Source organism: Neopsephotus bourkii, unplaced genomic scaffold (assembly GCF_033783945.1).
Source record: "Neopsephotus bourkii isolate Nb327-2 ecotype Australia unplaced genomic scaffold, CSIRO-AGI_Nbou_v1 NB_616, whole genome shotgun sequence".
Classification (NCBI taxonomy): Eukaryota; Metazoa; Chordata; class Aves; order Psittaciformes; family Psittacidae; genus Neopsephotus; species Neopsephotus bourkii.
In genome coordinates this window covers 2691722-2717620 of record NW_026901116.1, presented here as the reverse complement: position 1 = coordinate 2717620, position 25899 = coordinate 2691722, and the positions used below count along the sequence as shown (strand labels likewise).

The 25899-nt window shown below is 52.7% G+C and overlaps 2 protein-coding genes across 5 annotated transcripts in view; both read left to right on the top strand.

Moving 5' to 3' along the window:
• Positions 1-25899, top strand: part of MRPS26 (mitochondrial ribosomal protein S26) — a 121516-nt gene that overhangs the window by 1784 nt on the left and 93833 nt on the right. The window lies entirely within an intron of this gene.
• PTPRA (protein tyrosine phosphatase receptor type A) overlaps positions 1-25899 on the top strand; it is a 110503-nt gene that overhangs the window by 1709 nt on the left and 82895 nt on the right. Inside the window, exon 2 of one of the 4 annotated variants that reach the window (XM_061351940.1) lies at positions 25617-25754. The exons of 2 other annotated variants lie outside the window; for them this stretch is intronic. In XM_061351940.1, coding sequence (XP_061207924.1) covers positions 25737-25754 — 18 coding nt within the window. In that variant the 5' untranslated portion in view covers positions 25617-25736. Of the gene's footprint in view, positions 1-25616; positions 25755-25899 lie in introns of those variants that run through there. One more of the 4 variants, XM_061351939.1, reaches the window with a different exon arrangement.

The window sequence follows — 25899 nt, the reverse complement described above, 5'->3', positions numbered from 1 at the left end:
ACTGGAGAGCTTTCGAGGGGGGGGAATTCCAGGTTTGTTTTCCTGATCTTTATACAAACCATTGGTTAAAGCAGCGGGGGGATACTGGGAGGTGTTGAAAATGGATGCTTCCCGTTTCCAGGGGCATCCCTGGCTCTGGTGCAACTGGATTGGTTTCAGGCTCCTGGGATACTGAAACGTCCCTCTCAAATAACCAATGTTCTGTGCCGAGCCGGGATGTTGGGCCAAGTCCAACATCAACATCCTTGTGGAAGAGTTGTTTGAATTCCCTCTCTCCCTGTCTCCTCCTACATCTGTTCTCCTCCAAACCCTCTGTGTCTGCATCATGATCCCAATCACAGGGAACACCAGGGAGCACGGGGTGGGGTATTTCGTGTGCTTCCATAGGGTTGGGAGCAGCATGGTGGATGCACAAGGTGCTGGTGGTCCTTTATTCTTGGTGTTGGAAGGGAAGGAGGTCAGCCCATGTGGTCTCATTCACAGATCACATTTTCCTCTTGAAATAAACCAGATCCTGGGCTTTCCCGTTGTGATGGAGATGATTTGCATGAGACCAGGTCCATAGGCATCTCTGGAGCCTGAGGGCAGAAAGGAGCAAAGGGGAATGGCTTGAACCTGCCCGAGGGGAGCCTGAGCTGAGCTCTTAGGCAGAAGCTCTTCCCTGTGAGGGTGCTGAGGCGCTGGCACAGGGTGCCCAGAGAAGCTGTGGCTGCCCCATCCCTGGCAGTGTTCAAGGCCAGGTTGGACACAGGGGCTTGGAGCAAGCTGCTCCAGTGGAAGGGGTCCCTGCCCATGGCAGGGGTTGGAGCTGGAGGAGCTTTAAGGTCCCTTCCAACCCAAACCACTCTGGTCCTATAGAACACTAATGGACAGAGGTTGGAAATGTCCGTGTTGATAGAATGGGCTGATTCATCTCCCTGCTTTTAACTCTTTCCCTTCTGGTTTGCTTCAAAGCCAAGGAGACGACCACAGCTCTCCTGTAGCTGGATCACAAAATGCTGCTGGGTTTGTACATGGTATTTATGTGGTTTGAGCTGGAAAAGGAACGGGCTGTTGGGGGCATGTGGTTATCCGAACCGGATAACCGGGACATCGGCACTCACGTTAGGGAGGATTAATATTTAATACATGGGCTATGAACCGTTGTGCTTAATCACTGCCTGAAGGGCTTAGGAAGAGATTTACCCATAAGCAAAGCGATTCCCTGTCTGTCCAGAGTGATTTCTTGCCTCTTCCTTGGGAGCAGCTGGTCCTGGATATAGCCAGGGGCTGATCTGATCCTGCTCTCCCTGATGTCTCCAGCTTTTAGGAGCTGGTTGAGTGGCTTTCATCACAAGTGCTTACTTCTCATCGTGGAAACCCTTTTGCTCTGGTGCAACCCACGTGGCTGCTCTGTAACCCACCAGTGGTCCCTGGAGCTGCAGTCTGTGTGGCCCTGCGTGTCCTGCAGCTCCAAGTTGAACTGGTTTGAGGTTGGGAAGCAGAGGTGGGAGGTGATGCCTCATGATGACTCTGGTGGGACTGAGGGTTGTGTCTCCATCATAGCAAACCCCACTTTAAGCTGCCTGTGTCCCCCTTCCCTCCTTGCCCCAAACCTCACCTAACTGAGAGCACCACTTGTGGCTATGAAACCCCCTTTGCTGTGGCTGCACACATGGTACTGTGGTCTTTGTGGCTGAGGTTTAGTGGTGGAAGACAAAGCAACCAAGTGTGGGTTGAGTTTGGCCATGATGGTCATGTGGGGCATCCTGGTGGCCACTGTGACAGGCTGGAGGTTAGGAATCTTAGAGTGGAGTGGGGACTGCTTTTCTCCCAGAATACATGTGGGAGAGCAACTCTTTAATTCGTTGCTTAGGCAGCAGTGAGTCCTCTTTATTCAAGAATAATTTGTTGTCCTAATTCCTTCCTGTTGAAGCAGCTTCGTTTTGCATGGAATAATTAGGACCAATTTGGACCTGGGATGGAAAAGAAGAGTTCTCTGACTTCAGAAGAGCAGAGAGGAGCAGAACCTCTGCCTCTGCTGTGTGAGCGAGGCCGTGCTGTGGCACCCCTCCCGAACGTGAGACCAAACATCCCAGGCTGGTGGGAGGGAGCAGGAGAGCACAGAATCCCAGAGTGGTTTGGGCTGAAAGGAACCTTAAAGCTCCTCCAGCTCCAACCCCTGCCATGGGCAAGGACCCCTTCCACTGGCGCAGCTTGCTCCAAGCCCCTGTGTCCAACCTGGCCTTGAACACTGCCAGGGATGGGGCAGCCACAGCTTCTCTGGGCACCCTGTGCCAGCGCCTCAGCACCCTCACAGGGAAGAGCTTCTGCCTAAGAGCTCAGCTCAGTCTCCCCTCGGGCAGGTTCAAGCCATTCCCCTTGGACTGTCCCTACAGGCCCTTGTCCCAAGCTCCTCTCCAGCTTTCCTGCAGCCCCTTTAGGCACTGGGAGTTGCTTTGGGGTCTGCCCAGGAGATGCAGGTGTCTCCAGCCTTCTGCTGTTGCAGGGAGCTGGGGACATCTGTGGGGATGGGGAATGGACCACCACCACCTCCTTCCTCCTTAGATAGCACTGAGGAGCAAACAAACCAAACCCTTCCCACCACACTCATGTGAGAAGCTGCCTCTGACCAGCCTGGAGTATTCCTGGCGCCCGGGCCAAGTACTTGAGACCTTTTTATTGCTGTGACAAGGACTTCCACATCCTGCCCCACAGTCTGACTCGAGGCTATTTTCTGTTGCTTCCAGGAAGACATCCCTGTTCTCCCTTCCTTTGCATAGTGCAGGGAAGGCAGCCAAATTCCTTCCCTCCCCCCAACCCCTGTGGGTTTCAAGAAGAGGGAGTGCAGGCGTCCTTCCTGGCTTCCCTGGCCTTTACCTGGGAAGCAGGGCATGAAGGTCCTGCAGGTTTGGTGGTGGCACAGCCGCCTTCCTCAGTGCTGGTGGGTTCATTTCTGCTGGTGAAGGTGGTGAGCACTGAGTCCATGTCCTTGTTTCCAGAGTGCTGAGCTCTGGATGCAGTCGGAATGGGAGATGTTTAGCCTGGAAATCCATTCTGGCAGGAGACACGCTGTGAGTGAGACAGGCTTCCCAGTGTGTGGGTATGGGACTGCCTGTGGAAGCTGCCTGCAGGCTCATATGGGAGGTTTGAGATCTGTCTTCATAACTTGGGGGTCCCAAATGCTGTTTGAAGCTCCCAGTTGATCTAAGTACATTGGAGGCAGCTTGCAGAGGCGCTGCAGCAGCTTACCAGCCTTAAAACCCGGGTCTGGCGTGTTCCAGCTTGCAGGGTTTGTGTGTCTGAGTTAAGTAATAGGGGACAGGAAACCTTGATTCAGGTGGAGCAGTGAATCAATCAGCACTGGGTGCTCTGTGGTTGAACCAGCCCCCCTTGGGCTGACTGCCTTCCATGGCATGCCTGAGGGTTGGAAATGACACACTAGGAGAGGGGCTTGGGACAAGGGCCTGTAGGGACAGGCCAAGGGGAATGGCTTGAACCTGCCCCAGGGGAGACTGAGCTGAGCTCTTAGGCAGAAGCTCTTCCCTGTGAGGGTGCTGAGGCGCTGGCACAGGGTGCCCAGAGAAGCTGTGGCTGCCCCATCCCTGGCAGTGCTCAAGGCCAGGTTGGACACAGGGGCTTGGAGCAAGCTGCTCCAGTGGAAGGGGTCCCTGCCTGTGGCAGGGGTTGGAGCTGGAGGAGCTTTAAGCTCCCTTCCATCCCCAACCGTCCTGTGATTCTATGATTCTGTAAGCTCTCTGAGTTATTGTTCTGATGATCTAAACCCCAGGGGTTTAGTGTACTTTGGTCTCCACCCCATCAGCAGTGACCTTGCTGCAGAGAGCAGCAGATGTGTCTGGTTTAACTACTGAAGGTAGGAAGTCTCCCTCACTCTGTGCTCGGATGTTCTCCTCCAAGGAGCTGGGGGTCTTCTGACCCCTATAGAGGATCTCCTCAGAACTGATACCCAGCCATCCTCACCTGCCTCCTGTGCTTCCAGGGTGTCTCTTCTCTCACTTACAGAGCATGGTCTGCTCATGCACACTTTAACTTTGACCAGGTGGTAGGAAGAACAGCGATCAGAGACCAAGAAGCAGATCCCCTTCTAATCCTATGCAATGTGTGGGGTCCATCCCTTGCTTTCAAACACATTTTTAGAGTCAGTATCTCAATTGAGGCTGAAGATTCCAAACCCTTCATTCACAAACTGCAGCTGGCTGAAGGCTGATGTTACTGATTTGTGTTAGCAAATTACATCATGGTACGTGTCAGAGTGTGTTCTGCAGCCAGGAAATGTGTTCCTGGCTTCAACCTGCATTGCAGCCAGCTTGAAGCCCTGCTTGCTCCCAGCTGGGCATCTCTTCTGTCCTTCACCCTTCGCAATAGGTGTCTTGCCGTTGTGAGCTCTCAGGTGAGAGCTGAAGTGATGTGACCTCAAGAGGTTTCCTGTCAAACCTGGGAAGGGTTTGTGTTTATTCCTCTTTATTTATTGAAAACCAGAACAAGGAAAGGGAGGACCTGCATTGACCTGGAGGTCAGTGTGCTTAAAGTGGGCAGATGGGCTTGAGTGAGTCCAGAGGAGGCCACGGAGATGCTGCGAGGGCTGGAGCAGCTCTGCTCTGGAGCCAGGCTGAGAGAGCTGGGCTGGGGCAGCCTGGAGAAGAGAAGGCTCCTGAAGGGGAGACCTTAGAGCAGCTCCAGTGCCTAAAGGGGCTGCAGGAAAGCTGGAGAGGGGCTTGGGACAAGGGCCTGTAGGGCCAGGCCAAGGGGAATGGCTTGAACCTGCCCGAGGGGAGACTGAGCTGAGCTCTTAGGCAGAAGCTCTTCCCTGTGAGGGTGCTGAGGCGCTGGCACAGGGTGCCCAGAGAAGCTGTGGCTGCCCCATCCCTGGCAGTGCTCAAGGCCGGGTTGGACACAGGGGCTTGGAGCAAGCTGCTCCAGTGGAAGGGGTCCCTGCCCGTGGCAGGGGTTGGAGCTGGATGAATTTTAAGGTCCCTTCCAACCCAAACCATTCTATGACTTTATATTGGCCATATCTGTGCTTACCTGTCCACAAAATCCTCTGCCCCAGGTGGTGCAGACCCCTCCCATGATCAGGGACAGGAGGAGGAGTTCAGAGCTGAAGAAGTGACCAGCCTGGGCAGTGACACGGGTTAGTGGAAGAAAAGCAGGAAAACAGCTCAGTCTGTGTGCTTATGGTGAGGTGGTCCAAAAGACTCAGCTAAATCCAGGGGCAGAAGGGACAGATGCTGCAGTCGCGATGCTGGTGGAGGTTTCTAGAAGGCAGAAACCCTCAAATAACTAAACTTTACTGAGTAAGAGGAGAAATATGAAGAACAGGATTTGCTTTTATGAAAATCCAAACTTCATTTTAGTGGTTTATGAGGATTCCAGCGGTGCTTTGGGAAAGGGCAGCCTGTTGTTCCCGGCACTGTGTGCTCAGCACGGCCGTATCCTGGCTCCAAACCTGGAGGTTTTGAGGTACCATAAATCTCTCTCGTGATAATGTGTGGTAGGACAGCACTGAAAACCTCCCTTCTTCCTTACAATCCCAGTAAAGCCTTTATCATGCCAGCAGATAATCATCTCCCTTTTGTTCCAGGAGTGAAGCTCTTATGGATATGTTTGAGAAGCCTGGAAAGAAACATCTTCACATGTGTTTTCCAGCGTTGCTTAACACATGCTGTGTGTCAGAGCCTCTGGATTTCACTGTATTCCAAACTGGCCACTCCTTACCCAGAGAAGCTGTGGCTGCCCCATCCCTGGCAGTGTTCAAGGCCAGGTTGGGCACAGGGGCTTGGAGCAAGCTGCTCCAGTGGAAGGGGTCCCTGCCTGTGGCAGGGGTTGGAGCTGGAGGAGCTTTAAGGTCCCTTCTATCTCGATCCATTCTATAATGGTTCTTCTGTATGAAGGCTCACAGGTATAACTTTAGGCCCACTCTGCTGTACTGTATATCTGTATAGAATCATAGAATCATAGAATAGTTAGGGTTGGAAAGGACCTTAAGATCATCGAGTTCCAACCCCCCTGCCATGGGCAGGGACACCTCGCTCTAAACCATATCACCCAAGGCCTCGTCCAACCTGGCCTTGAACACTGCCAGGGATGGAGCATTCACAACCTCCCTGGGCAACCCATTCCAGTGTCTCAGCACCCTCACAGGAATGAATTTCTTCCTTATATCCAATCTAAACTTCCCCTGTTTCAGTTTTAACCCATTACCCCTTGTCCTATCTCTACAGCCCCTAATGAAGAGTCCCTCCCCAGCATCCCTATAGGCCCCCTTCAGATACTGAAAGCTGCTCTGAGGTCTCCACGCAGCCTTCTCTTCTCCAGGCTGAACAGCCCCAACTTTCTCAGCCTATCTCCATACAGGAGGTGCTCCAGCCCCTGAGCATCCTCGTGGCCTCCTCTGGACTTGTTCCAACAGATCCATGTCCTTTTTATGTTGAGGACACCAGAACTGCACACAATGCTCCAGGTGAGGTCTCACGAGAGCAGAATAAAGGGGCAGGATCACCTCCTTCAACCTGCTGGTCACACTCCTTTTGATGCAGCCCAGGATACGGTTGCTTTCTGGGATGCAAGCACACACTGAAGCCGGCTCATGTTCATTTTCTCATCGCCCAGCACCCCCAAGTCCTTCTCCTTGGGCTGCTCTGAATCTCTTCTCTGCCCAGCCTGTAGCTGTGCCTGGGATTGCTCTGACCCAGGTGTAGGTCCTTGCACTTGGCATGGTTAAACTTCATGAGGTTGGCATCAGCCCATCTCACAAGCGTGTCAGGGTCCCTCTGGATGGCATTCCTTCCCTCCAGCGGATCAACCGAACCACACAGCTTGGTGCCATCGGCAAACTTGCTGTGGGCTCACTCAATCCCACTGTCAGTATACTTAGTCGCTATCTGAAAGCTCACACTTACGCTTCCCTTGTTTCTCTGTAGCAGCCCAAGTGCTGTGGCTTCACGCCATCTCCTCTAATGCCATCGGTGCTAGGCCTGAATGCTGCATTAGAGAGAAACAGAGCTGACTGAAAATGAATAATGAATAGAAAAGCATGCCTAATCCTTCAGATTTTCTCTTGAGGAGACTTTAAACCCATTTGGGTACAGACAGAGATGGTTTTAATCCCAGTCGCTGTGTCATTCTCATCCCAGTGGGAATGCCAGGCAGGATCGTTGGTTGACTCAATGGCAGCAGCTTGGTTTTAGGCACTCTGCTGGCTGTGACTGGGATTAGAGAGGTTAAATGACTTTTTTTTAAGTTATCTAGGGAGAAAAATGGGAATTCTGTTTCCATGGCTGGCATGGTTTGGTTTCATGTTTTTGTGGGTAAAGTTTTCCTGCTTTTAGGTTCTGCTTCACTCAGTCCTTCAGGATCTTTCCACCAGGCAGTGGCCTCCAACACATTCATCTGTAGATCCCTATTTTCTCCCCACCACTTTAACCCTTTGAGGAATGATTGTGTGCATACTGCTGGGCAGTGGGTGGATTTGCATTGCAAACCTCTGCTGGGCTCTGCAGGGCCGGTTGGTGAGCACATCCGGAGCAGCTGCAGGCCTTTCCCATGGGACTGGGGGGAATCTCTTACCCAGCACTGCTTTGAGAAGAAGCACTCGGCCACTTCATGGGTCAGGTTCCCTGTTCCTGGCTTCACCTGAAGTGGTTCTGTATGAGTGCGGTTGTTACTCCAGTAGGAACATGGAGATGAGATCTGTGAGCCAGGCACAGAATCATGCCATCGACCAGGTTGGGAAAGCCCTTTAGTATCATCAAGTGAATCCTTCATCCCAGCACTGCCAAGGCCACCACTAACCCATGGCACTGAGGCCTCGTCTCCACGCTGTGTGAACACTTGCAGGGACGGTGCCTGCAGCCCTGCCCTGGGCAGCCTGTTCCAATGCCTGAGCACCCTCTGGGGCAGGAATTGTTCCTCAGCTCCATCTAAACCTGCCCTGGTGCAGCTTGAGGCCGGTTCCTCTTGCCCCATCCCTTGTTCCTTGGGAGCAGAGCCCAGCCCCTCCTGGCTCCATCCTCCTGTCAGGCAGTTGGAGGCAGCCATCAGGTCCCCCCTGAGCCTTCTCTTCTCCAGACTGAACCCCCCAGATCCCCCAGCCCTTCCCCATCACACTTGAGTATCTAATACTGCTTCTTGCTCCTGTGTCTTACCCCTGTGTGATGGAGGCTTCACTCTTTGCCTTCCTTGTTAAACTGAGTTCAGTGCCTGTGTGAGATAATTGTCTTTTTCTCCCAGCATCCATCACATTCTGGGGGGTTGGGGGGGGTGTTGGAGTTTATATAACTTCCCATATGTTGCCCTCTTCATGTAGAAACCTGAAGATAAATTGTGAAACACAGAGAGCTGCTTTGGAAGGATGAACCCTCAGCTGGAGCTCGGCCTGTTTGTGGCAAGAAAAGAGGAACCCAGGGAGCTTCTTTTCTCTCTATACAGCTGAGTGAGCAGCGTGGGATGGAGCAGCTGATGCTGCCCCATTGCCCAACAGCGCTGTGGGAGGAGGGCATGGGGAGCTGTCAGTAGGCTCCAGAGCAGGTATGAATTAGGAAGGGTGGTGGTTTCCCTGTGGAGGTGCTGCAGCCCCACCATCATGTCCTTTCCCCTTTTGCAAAGCTTCTGTGTTCCTTCTCACTGGAACCTTAAGTCAGTGTTGGTTGAACCAGTTGGCTGGACCTGCTCTTGGTTTCCATTCCCACATAGATCCAAAGAGGGTTCTTTGCTCCTGTGGGACACAAGCTGAGCAGCTGGAAGGAGAATCATGGCTCTTGTTTGCTGCAAACTTGACCTTAGCAGTTCGCCATCTGCTCTGCTTGTTTCTGCTCATCATCTCCGAGTATGGAAGTGTAAGAGCTGGTGTAGGCAGGATGCTGCAGTTTGCAGCCTGTCCCTGTTGAACAGCGACACAGCTTGAAATTAGGGTGTCTGAAAACATCCTGGAATCCCAGCCTGGGTTGGGTTGGAAGGGACCTTAAAGCTCCTCCAGCTCCAACCCCTGCCACAGGCAGGGACCCCTTCCACTGGAGCAGCTTGCTCCAAGCCCCTGTGTCCAACCTGGCCTTGAGCACTGCCAGGGATGGGGCAGCCACAGCTTCTCTGGGCACCCTGTGCCAGCGCCTCAGCACCCTCACAGGGAAGAGCTTCTGCCTAAGAGCTCAGCTCAGTCTCCTGTCTTGTGCATCTCCATCCTCTCTCCACCCCCATGAAGTAAAGCCAGGTTGCTCAGCCTGTGAACAAGCCCCTTTTGAACGTGAAGGATTGAGAAACTGCATTTTTACTCTGAAAACAGCTTATTTGGTGGATGGAGAACACGGAGCCTGTGCACAAGAGCATGGAACGTCCTGGAAGGGGAAAAAGTGCTTCAGAGATGAGCCACACAGGTCTGGTGATAGCCGGGTGGAACCTTCAGCCAGGGCTCCTGGGCAGCTCCTCAGCATCCAGCCCAGGAACTGACCTATTCCATGGGGGTTTTGGAACTTGCTGCAAGAGCAGGGCTGCTTTTAGGAAGCCAGGAACTTTGCAGTTGCTCAATACTCGCTCAGCTGCTTTTGTGTGGATTCTTTGCAATGATTTCCTTCTTGTAGAGTGGTTTTAGAGCTGCCAGCATGGGATCCTTGGAGATCAGCTGCTGTGGAACGATGTGGTGTGGAGAGCAGCTCCTCAGCTCCCTTAGCACAGCTCCTCATGCATGGGGAGGGTGATGATGGGTGCATTGAGGGGTTTAATTTGGGGCTCTTCAGTGTTAAACGGGCCAAGAAGCATGACATGGATTTAAGGGAATTTCACTTCCTGGAGGCCTGTCTGCTGGAATGCCATCCACTCACATCCCAGACGGTTTTCCTGGCCAGCTGAGCCTGCTTCTTTGTACTTAGTATTGACCTTTCCTTCCCCTGCTGCTTCACTGAAGTGATGCAGTTACAGACATGCTATGATTAACTAATGCAGGGCATGGGTGGCAGCTCAGTAACCAGCTTCTATGAGTCCATGGGCAATCTTCCCTGGTTTACAGGCTCCCAGAAGCCCTGCCAGCAGCAGATCCCGAGGCCAGGGCTGGGAAGAAGCCCCCACTTCCACATTTCCCTTCCGTTTTGCCTGTTACAGTCATTGTTATGGGTCTAAAGCATTGCTTGAGCTTTGTGTTCCCTGGCAGGACCGGCCTCTTGCTGCAGGAGGGTTATTTTGCTGCTGAGGTGAGAAACTGCAGCCCAGCTCCTTTTGGGATGCTCCTTAGAGCACTGGAGCTGGTGCAGGGCCTGGAGCCCAAGTGTGATGGGGAAGGGCTGAGGGACCTGGGGGGTTCAGTCTGGAGAAGAGGAGGCTCAGGGGTGACCTTTGGTAGGGGTTTTGGGGACTTGTGGGGAGCTAATGCTGACCAAGCCTTGGGACACAATGGGACTTCAGGCAGATGTTGTGGCACAAGTTCATGGGCTACCAATGTCCATCTTTGGGCCAGCAATCAGGTAACAGTGGCTTTTGTCAGAGATATGGGAGCATTTTGTGTCCCCCTGGAACGAGGCTCTTCCAGTGACCCTGCTGTAGCTCTGCAATGTTCTTCAGCCAGTTCTTTGGCTGCTCTAATTCATCTGTGGTCACTCGATGTGTGGTTCCGACTGATCCCATCCTGCTGTGGTGCTGGATGTTACGTTAGGATCAATGTTTCTCATTGCTGATGCTTTTATTTCATACACCTTCTGAAGCTGGGACTTGGTTTTACTTTGAAGCAGTGAAAACACTGAATAAACCACTCCAAAGCTTCCAAAGCATTTGAAATACATCCTCAAAGTCACTTCCCTCCTGGATCTGAGCCCACATAAGGGCTCTGAGCTGTGCCTGGGCTGCAGAGACACTTGGATCTACCCCTGGGGAGAAGTGGGAAGCTGGGGAGTACTGGGGAGTGATGGGATGGAGAAGAGCTCAGTGTGTGTGTGGTGCTTAGATCTGTTCTTGCTAACAAGAGCCACCTGAACTGATTTGAGTGTGAGTTTGGTCCATGGAGCTAAATTCCAGTCGGAATCTCTGCAGGAGAGATCATTCCTGGTCTTCTCCATGGGACTCCTTGTCAAAAGGGAATCTCCATCTGCTTTGTAGCCACCCTTTGAACACTGGAACACGGTGACAAGGTCTCCCTGAGCCTTCTCCAGGCTGAACAGTCCCAGCTCTCTCAGCCTTTCCTCACTCACTTCCCAATCCTTGGACCATCTCTGTGGCCCTTCTCTGGAGCCTCTCCAGCCCATCCACACCTTTCCTCTGTACCAGGGGGATCGTTTCCTCCCTCCCTCTGAGCCCCAGCTCCCACAGCCTCCCTTCTCCCCCATGCCCTGGCAGACAGCAGTGCACTGTGTTCCTGTGCCCGCAGCAGGCACCGAGCCTGGGCAGGTGTCAGGTTTGGGAGCAAGAAACCAGGATGACTTCAGAGAAACCTTATTGTTTCTGCTGAGCTCTGTCTGTGCTCAGAGCCCGGGGATGCTCAACAGGCACCCCAGGACCTTGCCTTTGCAGAGCTCTCAGGCTTTGCTGCAGCTCAGCTGATGTCCTTGTGTGCTCTGCTGGGGCCAGGCTGGAGTGGTCCAGCATGCACATGGGGTGGCAGCAGACCCCTCCTCACCCACTGCCCTGCCTGCAGCCAGCACTGCTGAGACCACTGGTGCTGGGTCATGCCAGAGTCACACCACAGATGTGTCCTGCAGCACAGGAGCGAGACACAGGGAAGCTGTTTGCATCTGTTTTCATCTGCCTGCTGTGAGTGGATCTTGGATCCTGCCCCTCCATCTCCACGGCCAAGAGCTGAAAGATGATCTTGGAAGTGCCTGTTCTAGTGAGTCCAGAGGAGGCCATGGAGATGCTGCGAGGGCTGGAGCAGCTCTGCTCTGGAGCCAGGCTGAGAGAGCTGGGCTGGGGCAGCCTGGAGAAGAGAAGGCTCCTGAAGGGGAGACCTTAGAGCAGCTCCAGTGCCTAAAGGGGCTGCAGGAAAGCTGGAGAGGGGCTTGGGACAAGGGCCTGTAGGGACAGGCCAAGGGGAATGGCTTGAACCTGCCCGAGGGGAGACTGAGCTGAGCTCTTAGGCAGAAGCTCTTCCCTGTGAGGGTGCTGAGGCGCTGGCACAGGGTGCCCAGAGAAGCTGTGGCTGCCCCATCCCTGGCAGTGTTCAAGGCCAGGTTGGACACAGGGGCTTGGAGCAAGCTGCTCCAGTGGAAGGGATCCCTGCCTGTGGCAGGGGTTGGAGCTGGAGGAGCTTTAAGGTCCCTTCCAACCCAAACCAGTCTGAGATAACTTCATGAACACGGGGCCTGCAGGCAGCAGGTCTGGCAGTACCTGTGCTGCCCTCCTTTCTCCAGTCCTTTGCTTTTAGGATGCTGTTCCATAAATCGTCTCCGTTGACAATTGTCACTTGTGTCAAGCACTTGCCCACTTAGTTCTTCCAGGTGTAGTTTTGTTTTCCCCTGGGCAGGGCTCTTCCCTACAGCTTCAAATGCAAAGATGCCTGTTCAAGTCTTTCCTGGCTTGGGTTGAAGCTCTTTGATATTCCTGTCTTCTGTGAGCTGTCTTCCATGAACTTTCCTTCACTCACCATCCTACTCCCATTTATCAAAGCCTGCCTTGCACACCGGGAGGGACAGGGGTATTCGTGTTGTGTCCTACAAGGCTGCCTGCTGTCCCTAGGGAAAAGGGAAGACGTATGAAAGAGAAGGAGCTTCCATCCTTATTGAAAAGTTCTGGGTTTATACTCTAATCCTGAAGTGTCTTGCTTGGAGAATAGCTCTGATGTGTGTAACGATGCTGACTGCTTCCCACTCGGCTTGCCCACTGCCTGATCCAAAAGGGATTTCTTCCCTCGGAATTGGGGCTCATCCAACTCACTTTAAGTAATGAGCAGCTGAAAAGGCACCGCTTTTGTGTTTTCCTTGCAGGAAACATCCTGCAGAAGACTCGTGATTGATAACAAGCTGCTAAACCTTGTCACCTTTGATAGCCAGGAGCAGGCTATAGCTGAACCCAGTGCTTTAGTCCCATAACCTCCCTTCAACCTCGGTGCAGCTGTGTCTATTTCCCCATTAATATTTGCACTTTATATCCATAGACCCGCAGAATGATGCTCCGGTGTTGAGAGGAAATGAAGGTGTGAAGAGCTGACGAGTTGTTCTGTGACAGAAGGGAGCTGGTGTGAGATGTAGGTGGTGTTTTGGAGGGGTTATTTTTCTGCTCCTTCCTTTCTGCACATATGGGACCACATCTGACAATGGGGGAAGGCAGCTCAGCTTGCTTACCTTGGTCTGAAAGCACTCACCCTGCCTTGGAGGATCCCACTATGGAACATCTCCCAGCTCCAATCAGTGTCCCCAACTGCCTGACTCTTGCTTCTTGTTAGGCTGAAGTGAAAATGTGGAAACCAGATGTGACCTGACAGTCCTGTCGTGTTTAACATCTCTATCCAGATGTTTCCAGCTTGTAGTGCTCACTTCCACTTACACTTATCCAAGAGCGAAATCCAAGATGCTGCCTGCCTGGATGTCTGGGAAGAGGAGTCAAACCTTGTTAGTTGTGGGATCTTTTACATGCATTCAGGTAGGGCAACACTGTCCATCCCCAAACTGCCCCATGCATCTAAAATCTTCTTGTAGTGAAGGTTTTTCTTCTTTAAAGGCTTAAAAAGGACACATTGGAAAGGGCTTGGAGCAGTCTGCTCTAATGGAAGGTCTCCATCCCCATGGCAGGGGTTGGAACTGGATGAGCTTTAAGGTCCCTTCCAACCCAAACCATGATTCTGTGGCAAGCAGGAGGAGTAAGACTGTTTTGGAGCAGTCTGAAGCCAGTGGGAATGGCTTTCTCTAAGGGATGCTCTTCCCTTGAGACTGCATGTTCTTCCCTTAACTCTCATTGCACATGAGCACTGAAGGATTCCTGAATATTTCCATCTCCATTTGCAAGGCAAACTGCTCCTCCAGCCTCCTGCATGACCGGAGATGCTGTAATCAGGCTGCAGCAGGACCTGCCGTTGTAATGGGAAAGACAGAGCAGACTCGGATCCTCATCCTCCACTGGCTCTGTGGGAACTCAAAGTAGTTAAAATAACCCCAGACCCAACCATTGCTTTTGACATGTGAAATTGGTCTGGGCAAAACATTAGGAAACGGCATACTCCAGGGGATGAGATGATCTAATGCATCTGACTTGAAAGGAGCATGCTGCCATGGAAACTTGCTTCTGTGCCTATTGCAGAGCATGGGCTGCTGCCCCACTCTCCCCTGCACCCCCAGTACCATTCAACACGGTCAGCAAGTCCCACTTCAACTTCCCTGCTGCCTTTTGTGCATGTTCCTTGTTCCTGGTTAGCTCCATTCCTACGTAGCCTGTTCTTTGTCAGAGCAAAGACTTCCAGGATGCTCCTGGCAACTGATTGTCCATTTCCTGAGGAAAAGTCCTTGCTTTTAAGTAGTTTGCCTGAGATCTTGGCTATTGCAGTGCAGCAGAGGCTTCCTGCGCTGGTTGACCTTCTTGGGATGAAGATGCAGCCACCCACATGGAGTGCCTGTGTTTAGCTCTGAGAGGCAAGTCTGGAGAGCAAATCTGTGCTGTGGGTTTTCACCATCGCTGCTTTGTTGTTCCTTTGACATTGCAGTTGTGATGGGTGATGAGGATCCTCGGTGTAGCAACAGGGGTTTACACACAGAAGCTCCCCGTTGTTTAATGCTGTGGGATTTTGAGGGATGTAGGGATGGGAACTGAGCTGGAGCAAGACACAGCAGTAGGACAAGATGCTCCCCATGACCCAGCTTCAGTGTGGGGGTGCTGAGGCGCTGGCACAGGGTGCCCAGAGAAGCTGTGGCTGCCCCATCCCTGGCAGTGCTCAAGGCCAGGTTGGACACAGGGGCTTGGAGCAAGCTGCTCCAGTGGAAGGGGTCCCTGCCCATGGCAGGGATTGGAGCTGGAGGAGCTTTAAGGTCCCTTCCAACCCAATCCAGGCCGGGTTTCTGTGTTCCTTGAGCTATGGAAAGTCACGGTTTGAGCTCAGAGGCTTGGGCTAAGGATGCTTCTACAATGGCAGATCCTCCCCGCTCCTTCCCCTGTCAGCCCTGACTGCAGATCAGCACTTGATGAAAGCAGCTCTTTGTCCTGAAGGCAGTGGAAGGGGTTTGGCATCTGAGTGGACAGGAGCTTGTTTGCATCCGAATTACTCAAGGTTCTCCTTTAATAAAGTGTTGGTGTTCCCCGTTTGGCTGCTGGAACTCTGGCCTGGTGTGTGCCTGTGTGTAATCATAGGTGTGGTGTGGGCTTTCCCAACAGAACATTGCTTACTCAGTCCCATCCCTGTGCTCTTGTACTGCATGAAGAATAGCAAAGACTGTCTGCTCCTGATGTGATTTGTGCTGGTTTGCTCAGGTGCAGGTGCCAACAGCTGCTCTGGGCATGCATGAAGTGATAGAGCATCACAGAGTCACAGCATGGTTTGGGTTGGAAGGGGGCTTAGAGCTTACCCAGTACCAACCCCTGCCACAGACAGGGACCCCTTCCACTGGAGCAGCTTGCTCCAAGCCCCTGTGTCCAACCTGGCCTTGAGCACTGCCAGGGATGGGGCAGCCACAGCTTCTCTGGGCACCCTGTGCCAGCGCCTCAGCACCCTCACAGGGAAGAGCTTCTGCCTAAGAGCTCAGCTCAGTCTCCCCTCGGGCAGGTTCAAGCCATTCCCCTTGGCCTGTCCCTACAGGCCCTTGTCCCAAGCCCCTCTCCAGCTTTCCTGCAGCCCCTTTAGGCACTGGAGGTGCTCTAAGGTCTCCCCTTCAGGAGCCTTCTCTTCTCCAGGCTGCCCCAGCCCAGCTCTCTCAGCCTTTCACCAGACTCTGTTGTTTGCTCCTTTTGGTGTCTCAGGGCCAGGCTTTACACACTGGGCACTCATTAGTTGTTGTTCATCCCTTCTTCCTATAGAAAAGAGCACAAGGACATGAGATGAGGCTGTAGAGGAGCCCATGTGCCGGGTGCTGAAGGCTCATCTCTGGCTTGTCAGCACAAGGGAATATTTATATGGCAAGTGGCACTTGTGGAGATGGGGATGCTCCTGACTGAGGTCAGAGCAGATGGGGCACACAGCCTGAACCAGCCTGTCTGGTTTATGCTTTATTAATTAGGACATGTTATCAGACTCATCTGTGTTTTCTTTCCTCTTCTCTCTCCAAACCAGTTCTGCTGCTTCTTTCCCTGCAGAGGAGCTCAGTTGGAACCTTTCAGGCAGTGCTTCTTTGTTGTGCTCTTCACTAATGCTGTAACAGCTGTGGGTGAAGACGTGGTGGAGCTTTGTGAGCTGCGGGTATCACAAGGTTTGGAGTTGATGGTGCTCTCCTGCTGGCACAATCCCAACCTGTGCGCTGTTGGTGTTTGCCAACACCTCTACCCCATGGGTTAAGCTCTGTTGCTGCTTGATGAAAGGTGCTTAAACCTTATGTGGATCGAAAAGGTGACTGGATAAAGTCATGGAAGGAAGATCCCTGGGCAAAAGCAGTCCATGCTGGAGATGGGGAGGGAGAAGATGGGATCTCTGGGGAGAGCTGGGCTGGGTCAACCTGGAGAGGCGAAGGTGATGGGGACAGCTTAGAGCAGCTCCAGTGCTTACATGGAGCTGCTCTGAGGTCTCCCCTTCAGGAGCCTTCTCTTCTCCAGGCTGCCCCAGCCCAGCTCTCTCAGCCTGGCTCCAGAGCAGAGCTGCTCCAGCCCTCGCAGCATCTCCATGGCCTCCTCTGGCCTCGCTCCAACAGCTCCACGTCCCTCTTGTGCTGCTGCCCCAGAGCTGGATCAGGGCTGCAGGGGGGGTCTCCCCAGAGCACAGCAGAGGGGCAGGATCCCCTCCCTGAGCTGCTGCTCTCGCTCTGGGGGTGCACCCAGCACACGGGGGGTTCTGGGCTCAAGCGCTCACTGAAGCTGGGTCATGGGGAGCTTCTCCTCACCCAGCACCCCCAAGTGCTGCTCCTCAGCTTTGGTTTGGATTTGCTTCATGTCCAATGCTCTTCCAGGGAAAACACTCACTGAAAGAGTGGAACTGGGCCGAGGTGGCTGTTGGCCAGTGAAGGTTTGTCAGCTCACTCGGATATTGCACAGATCCCTTCCCTTCCAGCAGGACAAGATGATGACCCTGTCCAGGCTCTTCCCTTGTGCATACACAGCACATGTTCCCCTTGAAGTCCTTCTCCCAGGCATGGCTTTGTGCATGCACAGCATCTGCCTCTTTAATGGGATGCTGGTGCCTTACATCAGCAAGTTAATTTGGTCCCTCAGTGCAGGGATATTTCCTGTTGCTGCATCCTCTTTCTAAAGCTGCATATCTACCCCTGGCCCTTCAGTGCTGGTGTGATGTGTGGTGCTGAGCACCAGCAGGGCTTAAATCCCAGCGAAACCTTGGGGATTGCTTCCAGGAGATGCACGTGGTGAGGGGGCCACTGGAGCCATCTGAATGCTGGTGTGTTTATCATGCTTCCTGTAAGCACAGCATGAGACCGCAGCTTCTGCAGAGCCTGAGAGCTCTGCATCACCCCCATCCGAGAGCTTTGGGCACAGGTATGTGCAGGCTGAGGTCTCTGCTGGTTGTTTCCAGCTGAGGGTGAAGCTTCTCTGGGACCTGTGCTTCCTCCTTCACTTGCATCCAGCTCTGATGATTTTGCAGGCTGATGGCTCCTGAAAGGATGCATTCCTGTGCTAGGGAAGAGACAAACCAACCTCAGGATTATGGATCGTATGTGGTCCAACACTGTAGATAACATTGAGTCACTGCTGAAAGCCTCACAGCAAAACAGATGTTCAGTTTCTGATGATGAAGTATTAAAGGTACCAGAAGAGCAAAGTATTAACTAAAGAGAGTTTAACTAAAAACCTGGAGAAGAGAAGGCTCCTGAAGGGGAGACCTTAGAGCAGCTCCAGTGCCTAAAGGGGCTGCAGGAAAGCTGGAGAGGGGCTTGGGACAAGGGCCTGTAGGGACAGGCCAAGGGGAATGGCTTGAACCTGCCCGAGGGGAGACTGAGCTGAGCTCTTAGGCAGAAGCTCTTCCCTGTGAGGGTGCTGAGGCGCTGGCACAGGGTGCCCAGAGAAGCTGTGGCTGCCCCATCCCTGGCAGTGCTCAAGGCCAGGTTGGACACAGGGGCTTGGAGCAAGCTGCTCCAGTGGAAGGGGTCCCTGCCCATGGTTGGGGTTGGAGCTGGATGGGCTTTAAGGTCCCTTCCAGCCCAAACCAGGCTGGATTCTGTGATGGATGTCACAGCCGTGCAGCCCTTGGCCTTTTGAGTAAGAGACAATTTTTGAAGACCTGTGTTTTTAAATCCGTGCCTATGTATAGGATCAGAACTGTGATCCCAGCAAGCTGGGCTCCTTGGGCAGCTCACACTGGACGCTCCTGGAGGTGCTTCTGGCTAAGTGTTAGGTATCTATTCCTTTGATCATCGGTGTGAAACCTGCAGTGCTCTCTTGTTTGAAGCACAAGTGCTGTGTCCCTCCTTGCAGACCCATGCGGGAGAGCACACGACTTATTGGTGGGATGTGAAAGGGAAGGAATTGTGTCCTGGTCCCCCATCTCAGTGATGTGTACATTGTGGATGCTCATGGATTTCTCAGTCCAGTGAGTATCTAACATAAAACACATACAGAGTCCTGAAAAAGAGCATCATGGCCTGAACTTCCCTCCTAAACAAGTCCATCTATCCCTACACTGTGCCCTTCCTGGGGTAGTGACTTGTGTATTTGGCTGTTTAATGTCAGAGCATCACCAGGGAAGGACAGAGGCTGCTCACCCTGGTAGGTGGGAAGCGGGTTTGAAGCTGAGCCCAAGTGGGAGCTGAATCCATGGCTCCCTGTCACTGGTTCCACAGGTTTTACCCTTTATTGTGATAAGTTCTAGGTGGTTTCTAGTAAGAAAAAGGCTTTCTGGATCTCCTCTGAGGGTGCCTCACTTTGTAGGCTTTCTGAGGAGCCTGATGCTGAGCACTTGACCTTCCATCCCCCTGAAGGGAAGAGGGGCAGACATCAAGCCTTGTTGGCACCTTTTCCCCTCAATTCTTGCATTTGCTTGTTCTTCATTGGGCTTTTATGAGAGTCTCTGCCGAAAGGAAGATGCTAAAACTGAGCATCATTATTGTGGTGATGGAAGCAATCGAAGAGGCCATCAGGTGCCTGGTCTGGGTGCAGTGGATGGAAGGAGCAGGAAGGGTTTGATCTGATCTCCTGGGACATGCTGGGCTCCAGGAGTTAATGTTGCCACTGGCTTCTCTGTCCATTTGTCATCCATTTGTGCTGGAAGTAAATGGCATTTTCTTGCACTAAGTTTAGGCTTTGTTGCTGGAGTCTGTGTTTGTCATCCATACAAATGATGCTCTCTGTGCCTCTTTCACTTCTTCATCTAAACTCGGCTCTCTGGTGATGAGCTTCCCTGTGTGATACCGGGTTTCATAGCCACCTATGAGCGTTTTTCTGTCCTGCATATGCTGTTTCATAGAACCATAGAGTCACCTGGAAAAGCCCTTTCAGCTCCTCCAGTCCAGCAATTCCCAGCACTGCCAAGGCCACCACTGACCCATGGCACAGAGGCCTCGTCTCCACTCTGTGTGAACACTTGCAGGGCCGGTGCCTGCAGCCCTGCCCTGGGCAGCCTGTTCCAATGCCTGAGCACCCTCTGGGGCAGGAATTGTTCCTCAGCTCCATCTAAACCTGCCCTGGTGCAGCTTGAGGCCGGTTCCTCTTGTCCCATCCCTTGTTCCTTGGGAGCAGAGCCCAGCCCCTCCTGGCTCCATCCTCCTGTCAGGCAGTTGGAGGCAGCCATCAGGTCCCCCCTGAGCCTTCTCTTCTCCACACTGAACCCCCCAGCTCCCTCAGCCCTTCCCCATCACACTTGGGCTCCAGGCCCTGCACCAGCTCCAGTGCCCTTCTCTGGCCCCGCTCCAGCCCCTCAATGTCTCTCCTGTAGTGAGGGGCCCAGAGCTGAGCACAGGATTCGAGGTGCAGCCTCACCAGTGCCCAGTTTCCCTGCAGTCTCTATCACTGCAGTAATCAAGCAGTTTCCCTCAAGAACACCACGTAGATAAATGTGAGATTCCCCAGGTTTTCTGAGCCAGAACTGTTAAGTGCAGGTGGGAGATGGAACAGTTCAGCCTGGAAACCATGTCCAACACTGGATGGGAAAATCGTCAGGAGTGGTCAGCGTAAGTTCACCAAAGAGAAATCCTCCTTGACCAGCTTGAGGACCTTCCATGATGAAGCGACTGGCCTGGTAGATGGGAGGAGAATGGTGGATATGGTCTACCTGCACTTCGGTTGGGTCTTAGACCCTGAGCCATAAGACCTAGAAGATCCTCATAGAGAAGCTGTTGATGGATGGACTGGGTGAGCAGAGTGAGGTGGGTTGAAAACTGCCTGAATGATGGGGCCCACAGCATGGTGACACCCAGCTTGGCAGGGAAGGACGTGGGGGTCCTGGTGGACACCAGGTTGACCATGAGCCAGCAACGTGTCCTTGTGGCAAAGGGGGTCAGTGGTGTCCTGGGCTGCGTTAGAGCATTGCCAGCAGGCAGAGGAAGGGGATCCTTCCTGGAGCACTGTGTCCAGCTCTGGGATCCCCAGTGCCAGAGGGACTTGGACAGAGTGGGGAGAGCCCAGAGAAGGACACAGAGGTGATGCAGGGGCTGCAGCATCCCTGCTGTGGGGCAAGGCTGAGAGAGCTGGGTCTGCTCAGGGGGGTCTCATCCATGTCTGTAGGTGGCTGAGGGGAGGGTGCATAGAGGATGGAGCCAGGCTCTGCGTGGCCCTGTCTGAGCAGGGGCTGGACCAGATGATCCCCAGAGCTCCCTTCCAACATGAACCACTGTGATTCTGCAATGGGGTACATCCCTGTATCCTCAGGAGCCGCAGGATGGGCTGAGCTGATGTAGGGCTGTGAGTGCATTCAGCACTGTGTGTGACCACACTTGTTTGGTGTGTGCTGTATAAATATACAGTAGTTTAATAATGCTTCTCTTGCTGCTGTGCAGTCATTTCTGTCCCTATGAAAGTGTTTCCTATCATTTGCTTCCTCCTTTCACCTTCCTAGATGCCTCCTCGGAGCAGACTTCCATGACTCTCATTGTTCTCCTCCTCCTTGGCTAAAGGGCTTCTTTTTATCCATGTGTGGCTTTCCAGGGCTCTGCAAAGTGCTCTTTCCGTGCTGCTATTTGAAGCATGAGCTGCAAAAGGAAGGCGAGGGAGCTCTAATTCAGATGCATTTCTTCCTTTATCTGTTTTTCCTTATTCAAAGTCACTAAAGCCACAAATAAACCATTCTAGTTCTTGATGCCATCTGGGAATGCTGCATGTTTGAATGGCGTTGGTAATGCTTTATCTGTCAAAGAGGAGGGGAAGAAGCGCATCTCTCTGCATTAGCAGCAGTAACCTATCTGCCACAAACTGCACTCTGCGCTCCCATCTACCACAAACCCCAAAGCAAGCAAAGCTCATGCAGAGGCAGGAAGTGTTTTGGGCTTAGATCTTTGCTCTCACCAGGTCTGGGCTCACCCCAGCAGGCAGCAACACTGTGGTTTACTCAGGTGGGTTTATATTGAGCTCTCACTGCTTCACCTGATGGGGTTTGGCACTATCCTATAGGGATGCTGGGGATGGACTCTTCATTAGGGACTGTAGTGATAGGACAAGGGGTAATGGGTTAAAACTTAAACAGGGGAAGTTTAGATTGGATCTAAGGAAGAAGTTCTTTCCTGTGAGGGTGGTGAGGCACTGGAATGGGTTGCCCAGGGAGGTTGAGAATGCTCCATCCCTGGCAGTGTTCAAGGCCAGGTTGGACAGAGCCTTGGGTGCCATGGTTTAGTGTGAGGTGTCCCTGCCCGTGGCAGGGGGGTTGGAACTGGATGATCTTAAGGTCCTTTCCAACCCTAACTATTCTATGATTCTCTGCAGGAGTCTCCTGGCCATGCTGGATGGAAGTGTCCCATGGAGGGAGGGAAGGGGCTGATGTGTGGGGCAGGGGTGAGCCCCGGACAGCCCAGCCTCCAGGTGCCTTCATTTTGGCTTCGAGCCTCTGTTTTCATAGTCCTGCCCTGACCCTAAGGCTTCTGCATGGAGCAGAGCGAGAGGAACCTCCAGTCTGACCAGGTTGAACTGGGAAGCAGGGTGCTCCCATTGCCTGAGCCCAGAGGTGGCGGTGGTGGAGTCAGGTGGCCTTGGATATAGCAGAAGACCTCAGCAGTGCCAGGATGTGATTTTCATAGACTGGTTTGGGCTGGAAGGGAGCTTAAAGCTCCTCCAGCTCCAACCCCTGCCACAGGCAGGGACCCCTTCCACTGGAGCAGCTTGCTCCAAGCCCCTGTGTCCAACCTGGCCTTGAGCACTGCCAGGGATGGGGCAGCCACAGCTTCTCTGGGCACCCTGTGCCAGCGCCTCAGCACCCTCACAGGGAAGAGCTTCTGCCTAAGAGCTCAGCTCAGTCTCCCCTCGGGCAGGTTCAAGCCATTCCCCTTGGCCTGTTCCTACAGGCCCTTGTCCCAAGCCCCTCTCCAGCTTTCCTGCACCCTCATGGCTTTTTCTGGTGTGCTTTATCTCTTGTTCATGCGAGTTTATCAAACCATCGCTGGACTGAGATTTAGCATCAGGTCTTTAGGGAAGCTTGTTACAGTGATGTGTAACAGAATAAGTCCATAACTGCTTAGCTTTAATGTGTCAAAATGACTCATTTCAAGTATCATATTGGAGGTATGAGGCTCTAGAAGATACAGAAGCAGGGAAGACATCCGTATCCCTATAGCTATCCCCTCTTTCCCTATGGCTGTTTCCCTTTCCTGCATGCATATAGAGCAGTTCCATCTCCCTCCATCCCACTGGAGGCCAGGGAAGCAGCAGACAGCCCTGCAAAGGATTATTCTGTTTGATCAGGCTGTAGCTAAAGCCCTTGATGTTTACTGGGCCATTAAACATTTATTAGCCTCTATCCCAGTGTGTTGGTAGCCCTGTAACTACAGCTGTTAGCTCAAGTGAAGAGTGGGGTCAGCAGTTGCCTTTTGCTTCGGGATTGTGAATGGGAAGGCAGGTCATGTCCTTCGTGAAGAGCCCAGATGCCTTGGAGAGAAGGAGCACATGGGTGGAGCTCCTCTTTATCCCGAGGAAAGCCTGGAATCTTGGGAGCATTTAAACAGCAAGGAGAAAAGATTAGGGCCGGAATTAGGAGTTAATGTGTCCCTGTGCTACCTAAAGTGCTTCATGCCCTGGGATCAGGGTGACTCTTGGATCTGGATGTGGTTACTTTGAAGGAGGGTTCCTGCCTCAGTTTTCCCTCATCGGCATTCCCATCTTCAGACCTGTATTTCCCTTCCATCTCCTTCCCAAGCTCTGATGGGGAGAGGGGCAGCATCAGCACAGCGCTGAGGTTCGGCTGGTGGGGTCTTGGCTGCTGCACCTGATCGGATCATCATGAAAGGAGGAAGATGAAGGGATTTACTCGTTGCTGGGAGCCCACAGCCTGGTGCCTCCCACCCCAGGCAATCCCTCTGAAGTCAATGGGATTGCAGAGCATGTAAATCACTGTGGAGTTCGGCTTTTTCCTGGAAAAGTGGGGAGATATTTGTTTTGCTTGCATGTAAATTACTTCTAACACAACTCTAGACATGAGCGGTCCTTGTAATCACACTGCTGCTCCTCACAGTCCCAAAGTTATTCCTGCTATGCTGCCGTTTGGAATGATTCCTTACAAATCACTGCGTGGGGAGGATGCGTGGGAATGGCTCCGGTAGGAGCGTGTCCTCATGCGCTTCAGACCCACGGTGTGAATGGAGGAAGGAATCATGGAATCAGAATAGTTAGGGTTGGAAAGGACCTTAAGATCATCCAGTTCCAACCCCCCTGCCATGGGCAGGGACACCTCGCTCTAAACCATGGCACCCAAGGCCTCGTCCAACCTGGCCTTGAACACTGCCAGGGATGGAGCATTCACAACCTCCCTGGGAGACGGGGTTGTTTTCACACTCTCTCATTTTGAGTCCCTGACGTATTCCTGTTCCAACATTGAGGTGTTGTCAGGATGAGGGATAATTAGAGAGAGCCTGTTCGGCCACAAAGCCGGATCGGGAATCCTCATCGCCGTGAGGAAGCATGGGTTATTTGGTAGGGAATGCAAAGCGGTGGAGTGGGTGTGCAGGGAGGAGGTGCTGCTTCTTCCTTGTGGCTGCAGAGTGCATCTCCTTTCTGCAGCACCTTCAGAGAAATACACTGATTGTCCCATTTATGGAATCATGGAATGGTTTGGGTTGGAAGGGACCTCAGAGCTCCTCCAGTTCCAACCCCTGCTACGGGCAGGGACCCCTTCCACTGGAGCAGCTTGCTCCAAGCCCCTGTGTCCAACCTGGCCTTGAACACTGCCAGGGATGGGGCAGCCACAGCTTCTCTGGGCACCCTGAGCACATCCAAATCTAAACCCCTGCCTTGAACCCAGCCTTATTTCTCTTCCCTAGAGGAGGCAGGCTGTGGGCAGGGGTAGGAGCAGGACAGGCAGCCTCCGTGGGAAAAGGAGACAGACCTTTCAACCACACAAACCCTTCAGGAGGCCTGACACAGGGGAAGGTGCCTTCAAAGCTACACTCTGCTCATGGAAATGGCTCCGAGGTGGAATTAGGCATGTATCAGACCATCAGCAGGAGCAGATGGGTGGCTCTGCTCGAGCTGTGGGTATGTTAGTAAGGAGGAGAGGAAAACAATATCTATTTCATCAGGCTGGGGGAGAGACAAGTGAATTATTCCCTTGGCAACCAGCTTAATGGGACCTGGTTGTTTTCTCAGTTATTCACATATATATATTCAGTTTCTCAGTTACTTTGTGTTGGAACTGGATGAGCTTTAAGGTCCCTTCCAACCCAAACCACTCTGGGATCCTGTGTTCTCCTGCTCCCTCCTACCAACCATGTTTGGTGTCATGTACAGCTTCTAGCTTTTCTCTAGAGGAGGGGTGGCACAGCACAACCTGACTCACGCAGCAGAGGTTCTGCTCTTCGCTGCTCTTCTGAAGTCAGAGAACTCTCCTTTACCATCCCAGGTCCAAATTAGTCCTAATTATTCCATGCAAAACGAAGCTGCTTCAACAGGAAGGAATTAGGACAACAAATTATTCTTGAATAAAGAGGACTCACTGCTGCCTGCTCTAGTGGAAGGTGGCCCTGCCCGTGGCAATGGGTTGGAGCTGGATGAACTCTAAGGTCCCTTCCAACCCAAACCATTCCATGGTTCTATGATCTCTCCAGCTTCAGGCCAAGTGACTTATGTTCCTCTTTGTCCTCTCTGCAAAACAGCACAGTTTAAGTGTTGGTGCTCATTAGGTTCCTGCTGTATCAGCAGACTGAGTAGCCTTGGGTTAGTCCCTAAATGGGCCAAGCTATGGTCTTTGGTCTTCTTGACCGCCTCCATGCCTTCTGCAAGCTGTTGTACCTGCAGCTGTGCTTGTAATACTCTGATAAACTTATTTCATACAGAGACTACATTTGTGGCTGGGACAGTCTCAGTTATATGGGACAATCCCAGGGATCCATCACAAAACTCAAGCAGTAAAAAGCCTGTTTGCTTCATCCAGCTGATGATGTGAAATGACTGGTTTGTCTTGGGACTGCCATTAACTGGGTGTTCCTCTCTCACAGGGCGCATCGGGAATAATCATCAGCCTTACTAAGGATTGATTGTGTCCTCCCCATCGGGGTCCTGCCTTGATTTGAATCGGATAAAGCTTTGACCAGCGCATCGGGGAGGTGAAGAGTTGAATGAAGGTCCCTGCTAAGGTACAGTGGAAACTTCAATGAGCTGTTTGGGGTGTGAAGCTGGTACTGCCTAAGGTGTGCTGGACAGGAGCAGCCTTTGGAGGTGCTGGTGGATGGGTTCACTTCTCTTAGTCTTACTATATCTACAATGAGAAACCCGTGCTCC